Source organism: Festucalex cinctus, chromosome 7 (genome assembly GCF_051991245.1).
Source record: "Festucalex cinctus isolate MCC-2025b chromosome 7, RoL_Fcin_1.0, whole genome shotgun sequence".
NCBI classification, from domain to species: Eukaryota; Metazoa; Chordata; class Actinopteri; order Syngnathiformes; family Syngnathidae; genus Festucalex; species Festucalex cinctus.
In genome coordinates, this window is record NC_135417.1 from 12,171,323 (window position 1) to 12,183,354 (window position 12,032).

The window sequence follows — 12,032 nt, forward strand, 5'->3', positions numbered from 1 at the left end:
CCAAACATTTGGGCCAAAGTGAACAATCCAATAAGTTGTCTGCCTCCTTTTGACACAACTTGGACTATTTATGTCCCAATGTTATTAGTGAAATAAACCACAAAAAAATAAAAAAATAAAAACACTGCAATGAATAATACAAAAAAAAATTCTGCTATGGAGGTTATTAATTTTGACCCAACTTTTTGGGTTATTTGGTCCTTTTTTTGACCCGATTGCATACGTGTGATGTGGACCTTACCTGTTGGAGTAGTTGGACAAGGGCCAGACGACGTATAAGTGTGGTTGGGAGTTGAGGGACAGCCTCCGTTGGGGTGGGGCCCCTGCACAGGGGGAGGAGCATGTGTGGTGGGCAGGCCCGCAGTGGAGGCGGGCCGTTTGGTCTGAAACAAGCGTCGGTACGACTGGCCGATGTCGCTGTTTCTGGGGATGGTGGAGGACTTGTCAAAGTCGGACTGCTGTTGCTCGGGGTCTTGTTCCTCCGTCATGGAAAAATAGTCAAAATCTGACACTGCAGGGAGAGAAACAAGACGTTAGTGTACTGACAAATTTCATCTTCATAGGGGAAGTCGACCTCCAAATTTTCCTGACAATATGTTCTAAAACAGCCCAACTAATTTTTATCCCTTTCTGCCGGCGGCCATTTTGCCACTTGCTGTCGACTGAAAATGACATCACAGTCGCTCAGGGCTCCGGTAACGACCAATCGTGGCTCAGCTTGCAAACGCAATATCAACTCTTTGACCGCCAAAAACGTTTAATAACGATTAGAAAAATCGTGATGTATGCTGCCATAAACGTTAAATGACGTCAACTATTATTATTATTTTTTTTTTAATCAATGGTTAGTGCAATGTCTAATAACGCTGCCTGGTCAATGGGTTGTGAAATCAAAAACGGCCACTAACTGTGGCCAGCAGATGGCAGTAGCTCTGTTCAATTGTCTGGCTGTGTATGGGATGACAATGAAACATGACGGAATCTGATGAAATCGAACGTTTGCTAAGAAAAATTAAAGCAGAGGAAAAATATCAACATTTACTTACTTCTAAACTTAACATGGCACGTGTCTTAATGTACCAATTTTCCTCTATTTTGTTTAAAAAAAACGAAATAATGAAAAAAATGCTGTTTTTATTTCCCCAAATATTTCAAATAAGCACATTTTAGAGCTGTCATTTTAATACTTTGACCTTTTAATACCTTGTGAGGGTATCGTGTCCTCAGAGCAGCAGGGTGTATTGCTTTGTGTGTTGTAGCCACTGGAGCACTGGATGGAGTCCCGGTTGGACCTGTGGCAGTCCAGTTCCAGGCCTCGCGATAATGCCAGAGCCAGCTCGTCGTGGGCCTCAAGTTGGCCAGGCTAAAAGCCACAAGGATAAGGCTCAGTACGTGACATACAATTGAAGACATACAGGATGAGGAAGACCTTGTCTGATGCAGTCCTGTTCCTTTCCTCCACCGACATCTTTTGAGGCATCTCAGCTGGAACCGGGCTGGTGGTCGAAAGCGTTTGCGGTGCGCCGCTTTCCCTGCTTGCAACACCGTTACTGTCCATTACGACCGGAGGGCATTTGTCCTTCTTCTTTCGCAACGTGTTCACCATCGGCTGGTCGTACGGGCCCGGCTTCGCCCAATCCTGCAAAGAAAAACATCTTGGAATTTCGGCTGAGCTAAAACATTCATTAGAAACACTGGACAGCGCTTCTTTTTTTTTTTTTTTTTGCATGGCTTGTTGATCAGACCCCCAAAAACATCTTCGGGACGAACCTTCCAGCTGGGAACATGAGAGGAAGGCATCATGGGCGAGCCCATCGGGCAGTTGTGAGGGAAGTCCGGCAGGAGCGCCGAGGCGGGACGCGACCACGATCGTGTCGGGCAGGAGGAGGAGGAGGAGGGCGGAGGGAAGAAGGGGAAGGCCGTGCCGGAGGCGGAGCCGGGGCTCAAACTCCCGCCGTTGGGAGGGGAGTCGGGCGGGCTGGAGTGGTCAAAGCCGTTGGACAGCTGCTCGGGTTTGGCGGCGGATCGCAACAAAAGCAGACAACGGAAAAACAAACAATGGGATGATTTACTGAAATGAGAAAATGACATCAAATGAAAGCCAAAAGACCAAACGGCACATTTAATGACACGACTACGTTGCGGATGAAACGTTAACTCGTAGTTCGAAATTTCTCATTTTTACTGGGCTTTACGTGATCAAGATAACTAACTACCGATTTGACCAGAAGGTGGAACAATATATCGATTTAAAAAACTTATATTTACTCTTTAGTCTGCTTCAATGCTGATAAACATTGAATATAACGTCTTATTTTGTGGAACACATAAATGACATCATTCATCAATTGGGAAAATTAAGATCTCAGATAAATGCTAAATATCGTCTGACCTTGATTCAGCCAATCAGATTCATGTAAAGTCTAGTTTTACTGAAGTTATTACACGTACAAAAATATTTTCTGAATATTCAGGAGCAAGCTACTTTCTTGTCTTTATCTTCTTTCATTTTCCCATGTAATAAAGAAAATATATCATTTCTTTCAATACTTTTGTACAAGTAATATTATGACTACTTTTTAATGCCAAGTTACTTTTCACCCACTCTGTATATCAAAATAGTCCCTCATGGTGACGTGGATGGAGGGAAAAACCAACAAACAAAAAAAGTAGCAAGGGAGCACCAAGTTTTTCTTCTTGGGCTCTGTAAAATGGCACAACATAATGAAGAACAGCAAGAAGAAAATAAATGGTTGAACTTAAAAGACCAATCATGGAAATGATTTTGGATTTGGAGTCCTTATGACACGCCACCTTTTCCTTTATCTCGTTCAAAATGTATTGTCATGTGAGGGGAAAACAGCCGTGTTGACATCCCGTTTATCCACGTATGAGCTTTAGTACGATGCAGGACGCGGGTAACTGAAGCGACTCTCGACGTCACAGCGGACGAGTGCTTCACCTCGTCAATAGCACGCGGAGATGCCGCAGCAGCTGCGGCGAGAGAAGTGGGGCCCCTGCTCGGGTGGTCACTGTGAAGGCGCTCGTACTCTGACACATCAGAGGAGCCGGAAGTGGCGCAAGGCTGGGACAAGCAAGCAAAGCAGCGGCAAGCGGGGCAAAAAGAAACACGAACGGCCACAACGGCCGGACAAGCAGGACGTTAGATAGCACGGGCAACGTTTACATTTCATCTCAGCAGTTAGTCCAGGGGTGTCCAAACTTTTGCATTGGAGGGCCACATACAGAAAATCAGAAGGACGCAAGGGCCACATAATGCTAGGAAGAGAAATTGTGTTTAGTCCTAAAAATTGTACAAATCATTTATTTGTGCTTTTGCATATTTAGAAAAATGCTACAGTATATAAAACAATTTATTTGTAATATGGCAGTAGGGTTATTATAGTTTGGGAATTTATCATTTTAGTTAGTTTTTATTAGTTTAGTTCTCTTAAAAAAAAATGCTTATTTTTAGTTTAGTTTGTTAGTTTCAGTATTAGTATTAATTTTTTTTTAAAAAGTGTATTACTTGTGCACAATATTTAAAAAAACAGCATGCGAGCGACGTCATCTTTTGGTGCTTTTCTATTGGCTGCTGCTAGATGACGTCACTTCTGTGTGACATACTTTCAAACGTCATCATTCCGGTTTATATCAAAATAAATCTACTCAAAATCACATTTAAAATCATCCCCAAAGGCTCGTGCATTCAATTAATTACCAAAGACTAAAACGAAGGACATTTTTGCTATAATTATAGTTAGTTTTATTTTAGTTAGTTTTGTAAACATAAAATGTAGTTTCAGTTAATTTTCGTTTTTTAAAAAGCATTTTCATTTTTATTTTATTTCAAATGGTAGTTTTAGTTTATTCATTAGTTTTAGTTCCCTCAAATAACCTATAATGGCACCTGTTTTTGTTTTTATTTTATTTGAACTGAGTCATTTTTCGCATATGTCGCGGGCCACTGAAAAATGGACGGCGGGCCGCAAATGGCCCCCGGGCCGTAGTTTGGACACCCCTGAGTTAGTCGGATGTGCAGTCATGTGACCATATAAGCGGTGGAGAAAGTGCAGCAGGAAGTGCATTCAAATTAAAGGCAGTCATGGTGGGATTTTTTTTTTTTTTTTTTTTTTTGTTGCAATAAAAGTCCTTCTGTCCTACTGTGTGTTCATTTTAAGATGCACATTTGCTAAAGATATTAACTCAGGATGCTTGAGCCTTTCCAAACCACAGTTTCTCACAGCGGTGGACTGCTTTATAGTCGTACCGGAATGACCTGATTTTCCCTGGGCTACAATGGAAGCACCAATTTCCTGTGCAGTCAAACCATAATAACATCACCACAGTCACGTGAAGTTATTGCTCTAATGGCTCATTAGGTAGAGAATCAACATTTAGATCCCCCCCAGACAACACTTTTTTTTCAATTTCACATACTGTACGTAGGAGATTAACTCATTCACTCGCCGCCATTTTCACATTGCGCAATCCCGTTCGCTCCCGGCTGTTTTACTGGATTTGGACTGATTTTGCAAGGCCCACAGAATATTTTTATTCTATTGCTATAAAAGCATCGAACCCATCAAAAGAAAGATTAAAGTCTCTTCTTTCATCAGAAAAAAAAGTATGTTTCTATCTATTTCCGTTTTAATCAGTTTTCACAAATCTATTTAAAATTGTAAGTAATTGAGCTTTTTTTTTTTCGAGATGGCCCTGGTTGATCTCCTTTGCTCTGCTGCCACCTGCTGGCCGTTTGTGTAATAACTACCATTTCTGCAACCGTTCTTTGCAGTTGAGAGGCTGCATCAAAGCCTTCTGTATGCTCTAGCATAAAAAAAAAAAATGTATGAATACGTCTTTGGGACTTAAAACGTAAAAAAAACAAAAAACGTATTTACACGTTATTGGGAGCAAATGAGTTGAAAGTGCTTGGCAGAGAGCGTCTCCCCACCTTGCTGTTCGCCGGCATCGGCGGCGACGACTTGGAGGATGTGCACGGGTCGTGCGACGAGGAGACGAAGCCGGAGTCGTGCGAGGAGATGCTGGAGAGTCGCGCCGGCGCCTGCTGGGACGGCGTGGAGCCGCTGCGGTACCGTTGGCGGGGTTGATGGTGGTGGTGGAAGAGGTGGTGTGAGGAAGAGGAGGAAGAAGAGGAGGAAGGAGAGTGAGAGTGAGAGTGAGAGTGAGAGCCGCTTGAGCCTCTGGAGTCGCTACTGTTCACGCTGTTCAGACTACTGCGACAGGAGCAGCGAAGAAACGAAGGCAGCCAAAGAAGGCGAATAAAATGATGGAATTTGCATAAGGAGTCGTGAAAAAGAGGAAACGAGGAAGGCAGAGAATTGGAGTGTGCGGAGGAAACAGAGTACAAAATCATTAACACAGACCATCATCATGTACCAAAAGGACAATTCCTTTATTTTTGTTGTACACTGGAAACATTTTTGGTTTGCGAATCTTAACGTTAATTTGCTTAATGCCTGTTCTTAAAGCGCTTTATAAATAAAGTTGAGTTGAAGTTTCAGATCAATAAATAATACCTTTTCATACAAATCTTACAGTGCACATGTACAAGTTTACTGAATAGTATTTTCTAAATTTGAGTTAAAAAAAAAAAAAATCGCAGCAATCGATTTACAAATTCGTATCGGGATTAATCGGTATCGAATCGTGATACGAATCGAATCATCAGGCACTAGGCAATTCACACCCCTAGTAAATAACATTAGTTGCTAAAAGTATCCACCACTAGAGGGCACAACTGAAAAACACTTTATTCAATTGTCGTTGTGTTTAATTCATATCATTAATCGATAAATGTACACCTAATTGAAGATTGATGTCATATTTTGTTGTTGTGTGTACATCGTGTTTATACCTGCACATGCTGGACTTCCTGGACGTATTGGTGCTAGGGGAAGAGGGTGGAGTTTGGTACGACCAACTGTAGTCTGAACCTTTTAGATCCGAGATCACCTGAGAGGAACAAACAGGATTAAACTTGTACATATGGCGTACCATTTGAAAGTGATCATTTAACTCATTTGCGCCCAATAACGTGCAAATACGTTTTTTTTGTTTTGTTTTAAGTGTCCCAAAGACATATTTATACGTTTTTTTTGTGTGTTTGTTTTTTTATGCTAGAGCATACAGAAGGCTTTGATGCAGCCTCTCAACTGCAAAGAACGGTTGCAGAAATGGTAGTTATTACACAAACGGCCAGCAGGTGGCAGCAGAGCAAAGGAGATCAACCAGAGCCATCTAGAAAAAAAGCTCAATTACTTACAATTTTGAATAGATTTGTGAAAACTGATTAAACTCAGCTCTCTTCTAATGCTAATTGCTGCAAAAGGTAAACCGATAGAAACATACTTTTTTTTTTTCTGATGAAAGAAGAGACTTTAATCTTCCTTTTGATATGTTCCATGACATTATAGCAATAGAACACAATATTCTGTGGGCCTTGCAAAATCAGTCCAAATCCAGTAAAACAGCCGGCAGCGAACGGGATTGCGAAATGTGAAAATGGCGGCGAGTGAATGAGTTAAAAAAAAGTAATGAAATGCTGGTGCATTACTTGTTCACTGGCAGCAGGTAGCTTGTGGGGATCAGAAGTTAGTGACTTGAGGTCATCAGAGATGGCCTGGAGATGGGTGACCTCTCCCAACATTGAAATCTCCTCATCCTGTTAAGAATCGTTCAAAGCGGAGCAGAGTCGGCCATCATCAGTAATGACACAGCTGTGCAAATGTGTGCGTGCTAACCTATAGTAGACGATAATAACACCACAACTGACGACATACCACAACAGGGCGCAGCATGGCCACGAAAGCGCAGAATCGTTGCCTCTCCTCGATGAGCGCTTTCCTCAGGGCCTCCTTCTCGATTTCTTCCAGAAGAATGTATTTGTCGTTGACATCCTGCATCGCGCAGTCCAACTGGGGCAGGATGTCGCCACGACCTGACACATAAAACACAAAAATTAAAAATGCAGATGGTCGGAAGAAAAAGAAGACCATGAAGAACTTTAGAGAGTTGATCCCAAAAGGTGGAAATTCACTTCCAGCAGAACGTAAGAATATACAAAATTATGAGAACAAAAGAACAAGTACTGTACCGTATTTTTTGGACTATAGGTCGAATTACGAAGAAGGGAAAAAAAAAATAAAAGTTGAAATGTACTATAAATCGCATTTTTAAAGAGACCAAGAACAGTATAGGGCTCGGACTCGGACCCAAAATCGTTTTAACAGCAGCAAACAAATCTCTGTTGGATTTGAAACTTTTCCACTTCCAACAACGGAAAGCTTTTGTTTTGTTTTTTTTAGTTTAAATAGCTTACCTTAACACATTCATTGCCAGACCAGCAAAAAAAAAAAAAAATCATCATTTGACGTCTTTTTCCGTCCATGGCAGTGAATGAGTTAAGAACTTCAATTCAACATGACATCTAGCCAACTGATATTCCGTATCAGCTCATTTTGATGTCTTCTTCACAATGGAACCAATTTGTCTTTGCAAAGCATTGCAAACATGCATCGACACTGACTGACTTACTCAAAGTATCAGCTCCAGGAAGAGAAGGATGGTTATCAGAGAAAGATGAAAACAAGGAGAGAAACAAATGAATGATAGCTTGCTTTTGGAAGTGTCTTAATTGTGGTCAGTCAGTAAGTGCGGAACAACAAGAAATAAACAACAAATCTGCTTTACAAGTTGTACAGTTCAACTGATGTGATGTTTTAAAAATGTCCAATTATAAATATCTTAAAACAAAGTGGAGGGAAATGGATTCAACTACTTTCTGTAACACATTTTTATGTGGGTACAAATGTTTGTAAAACTTGAGCCAAGAGAACTTAGTGAGGAAAAAAAACAAAAAAAAACTGCCCCGTGCAAGCTACCAAGTAAGGCAATGTTGAGCTGGACCAGATTTGCACAAGTCATCGTTCAGGAAAAAAGTACGTCTCCTCACAGCACTGTGGTCCAACTTTGAAAATATTAAGATTAAAGCAAAAATAAGTGTGTTTGTACCTTTTTTTGCTTTCTTCTGAAGTTTCAGCGTGTCTGATGACTTTTTCTTGATCTCCTGCCGAGCTCTCTTATATTCTAAATAAGACAAACATAGTAGAAGTGTGTGCAGGAAATTAGTTAAAAGTCCCTAAATGGCAGATGCCACATTTCGGACATTTTTTTTTTTTTATCTCCTTCAGAATGTCCTGCAAAAGTCTGCATCATTTTTTTTTTTAAAACGCTGGTTTTGAAAAATTGCATCTCTTTGGCTATACAGCCAGCAACGTTATATGTGAGGCGATTATAATTGCAAGCAATCGGGAAACTGACAGGTCCCACCATGTTTTTTTTTGTTTGTTTGTTTCTAGCTGCAGATACCAGATGTGATGATTGCGTTTTAATGAAATGAACTTTGAGGTTCACCGTCTGGCGACTTTCTCCGTACAAACGCGACATAGCAGCTTGTTGACGTTTGCCGGCCGTTTTGCGCTCATCTGGTTTGAATCCAAAACGGCCCCCAATGTTGCGCTAAGCTTTGGAACAGATTCCAATTGATTCTGCTCAACTTTCTGAAATTGTACAACTACAGTCGTCGCAAAAACGCAGCTTCGACAACGCGAATTCGGCGTGAGTGTGCCGCCTAAGATGACTGACAAAAGAAGGAATGAAGTGGTGTGACAAACACCAATTTAAATGCTAATTTATCAGATCTGGAAAAAAAAAACTATTGTGTCCATTTATTTATCAAACAATAAGACAATAAAACTTTTATCGTGACAGGCTTATGTCAGTGAGTTATGACGGTTCTACCTCTGGCATGGTCCTTATCCAAATTGTAGACGCCTCTTTTCCACTCCTCCATCTGCTCTTGTAGGGGGTTGATCAGAGCTTCCAGGAAGGTCCTGTAGAAAAAAAAAAAAACAAGTTACTCGCTTTTGATCCTGAAACTTATTTTAACATTTACAGGCACTCTGTTTATCAACATTTTTTTGTGTGTACTTCACTGAAACTGTGACATGTTTCATTTTAACGCTGTAAAGTTTATTGATGTATATTAGTGATAGACTGATTATCGGCCGGGCCGATTGTCGGTGCCGATATTTGACATTTTGTCGAATATCGGCACCTGCCTTTTTTTTTGTTACAAATCTGAAGGCCGATAAAGATAGGATCCTCTCTGAGTAATGAATATTTGCAAACTTAGTGAATTTTAGCTTTCCATCAGGGTTCGTAAAAGGTTGCAAAGACAGTTTTTACTTATCAAAAACAAATTTTTTTGTCACAAAGAAATTTTCAGAACATGTTCAGATAATTTTCCACTGTTTGCGAACATCTTTGGAAACCTTTTACCAACTTTACAAGAAATGCTGCTGACACGGGAATTTCCCTGCACTTTTTTGTTTTTGTTAAATCTAAAACGAAGTGAAAGTTCAACATTTTAGTTACGTTAACATTTTGGAAAACTTTATTTACTATTACAAAAGTATTTACTTTTTTTGTTTACATTTTAAAACAAAGCTGTTTGAAAAGTTGTTTTAACAAAATGCTTTTTTCTTATTATTTTGATGCTGATAATTTTTCTTTTACTACTAAAAGAATATCGGCTCCAAATATCGGTTATCGGCCTCCGTGCCGATATTGGCATCGACTACTAATGTATATGCCAGACAAGTGGATATTGCAACCAAAATGTGACGTCTATTTTGTCAATCATTAACCGGCTGGATAGCGGGCAACAGTGTTGCTATCCAACCGTCACAGTCGAATGTTAGACGCTTGTCCGGTCACAACCGTCAATCATTACCTAACTGAGTCTCGTGACATTTGTCCACTTATGAATGTGTTTAAAAAGCTGCGAGTGCTCGGCAGCTGGAGGCTTAAGTGCGTACAACTAAAATTAGACCTGCACCCCTCGCTTGCAGACATTTCTCTGTCTGTCTGTCAGTTGGAGCCGCCACCCATGCACAGGGGCCTTGCTATGGAGATCCAAGAGGAATGTGCTGAAATGCCACCTGAAATTAGAGCTTCTTGTCTGGGTAATGTGTGTGTGTGTGTGTGTGTGTGAAATGGAGACAGATATGCGGTGTGCATGCGTGAGGGTCTTACACCAAAACGTGCGCCGTCTCTCGGCCAGTACAACACTACAGGGGGGCATTCCCGCACATGACATCAACACTTGGTGCGTTGAGCGACATCACATGTGCAGAGATGTTTATCGAGGGGGGTCGAAAAACACCAAATGTGTCGAGTTACGACATACTACCGCGATGGCGGGCTCGATTGTACACGCAAACGCAGACAATCTCGCATTCCGGCCAAGCAATGACCAAAACATTTACCGGCATGTAAATAAATGTCGAGTAAGGTGGTACTTGAACAAAGATAGGTGCCACGCACATTCACGCGCAAATTCAATTCCTTACATGGAGAACTGTTTGAATTGAGCTTCAATGCTGCGATGTCTCATGCACATCCTGGTCAGAGCCGATCCGATGTCTCTGGTGCCTCCTGAAAGACAAACAATGACAACAGGCACAATTAATGAAAGTTCGGAGAATGTTTGACAAATTCAATGGTTGGTTCTAGTGAGTTTAAGTCCAGAGACACTGTACAGATAAAATACTGTATCTTGTCAAAGGTCAGGATATCTGAATGTAAATATTGTCTGGCTCTAATTCCGTTTGGACATTTGTTGTAACAGTCAAGGCTACATGATAAGGCTGTTATTGTGGCTACAATTGAAACTGTTGTCAATCCGCAAAATGGGGTTGGAGGTCTGGTTCCTGGAATGCGGCTGGGTGAGCTCGGCATCAGGAGAACTTCAACGTGCTAGCAACCAGTGGTGCTAGCTGACCAGAATCGAGGCAAAAATTGCTTGAATAGCAATGGGCGGAACACAAGCCGATCGACTCTTCTGGAAACCACAACATGTGTGAAATCTGATCCGAGGTCAGCGAAGACGCTACTGGTGAAAGACAAGAATTGCGCTTGCCTTGGCTGCTCGCCTGGCGGGGTGGGCCTGCCGGTGGCGTCTGGGGACCGATTCACCAATTCCAAATGACTGGGACGAGCCACAATCTACACCCGGACATTCAAGAGGAACTGATGCGTTATAGTAATGGGTCGATGGGGACGGGTCTCGAATAAGCTTCGGCTTCTACCCGTCAGCCCTTCTTTCGGATGTCAATGTTGCAAATGATGTGATGTGTTGTGTCCGAAAGGGAAAAAAATGAATAAACCAAACCAAACCAAAACCAATATCACAATTTCCACGTGACAGTCTATGACTCTCAATAAAATGAAAAAATAGTCACAAATATGCCTAAAATAGTACGGAGCAATCTAATTCTCTCATGTCGCCAAGGCGGGATGTCGCTCATTATTGAGACACTTTTATACCTGCAATATACGAATATGTGACATCCCTAAAGACACACGTCATTTTCTTTCCTGAAGGCTCAGTCGGTAGCTGTCCTGCACTGGAAGGCCTCAGGCTGGATGTCTACAAAGTGACTTCATGATGACTGACAGAACTTTTGTGCGACTGCTCGGTGTGACTCAAGTTTCTGTGTGGGACTGATTCCTGCATGTCTATTTGTCTTGTTTGCACGACTTTGTGTCTGCATGTGGGACAAGGTGGGGGTCAACAGGTTCTTATGTGTGGATGTGTGGGACTGGACTCTCCTGGCAAGTGTGAATCCCTCCGTTGCAAGCACAGTTCGTACAGCGTGCACTTAAAGATTGGAAACGATAGTGCTTGCTTGGTGAACAAACATCATTTCATACTAACAACTACAATAAATACAAGCTCCTTTATTTCTTGCTTCACTTGTTTAGTCATCCATCCATCCATCCACCACAAGACAGCATATTATTCTTGAGGGTGGGGCTAACAGATGTCCGCGTACCAAAGGGAGGCCACACGGCCCAAGTAAGTGTTAGTACTGGCAAAATCTATTCATTGCACAGTAATTCAGCAGCTCAAGTCTACACTGTCAGGGGACGAGTTTGGTTTCAGC

The 12,032-nt window shown here is 41.6% G+C and overlaps 1 protein-coding gene across 3 annotated transcripts in view; it reads right to left on the reverse strand.

Annotated features, from left to right (window-relative positions):
• The window catches only part of LOC144022491 (protein MTSS 1-like), a 35,943-nt gene that overhangs the window by 3,310 nt on the left and 20,601 nt on the right, over positions 1–12,032 (reverse strand). Inside the window, exons 4-15 of one of the 3 annotated variants that reach the window (XM_077527340.1) lie at positions 10,437–10,521; positions 8,824–8,915; positions 8,035–8,109; positions 6,804–6,961; positions 6,578–6,685; positions 5,879–5,976; positions 4,955–5,237; positions 2,963–3,085; positions 1,771–2,007; positions 1,430–1,639; positions 1,204–1,363; positions 242–511 (exon numbers count right to left, since the gene is read on the reverse strand). In XM_077527340.1, coding sequence (XP_077383466.1) covers positions 242–511; positions 1,204–1,363; positions 1,430–1,639; positions 1,771–2,007; positions 2,963–3,085; positions 4,955–5,237; positions 5,879–5,976; positions 6,578–6,685; positions 6,804–6,961; positions 8,035–8,109; positions 8,824–8,915; positions 10,437–10,521 — 1,899 coding nt within the window. The remainder of the gene's footprint in view (positions 1–241; positions 512–1,203; positions 1,364–1,429; positions 1,640–1,770; positions 2,008–2,962; positions 3,086–4,954; positions 5,238–5,878; positions 5,977–6,577; positions 6,686–6,803; positions 6,962–8,034; positions 8,110–8,823; positions 8,916–10,436; positions 10,522–12,032) is intronic. The other 2 variants (XM_077527339.1, XM_077527338.1) reach the window with 2 other exon arrangements.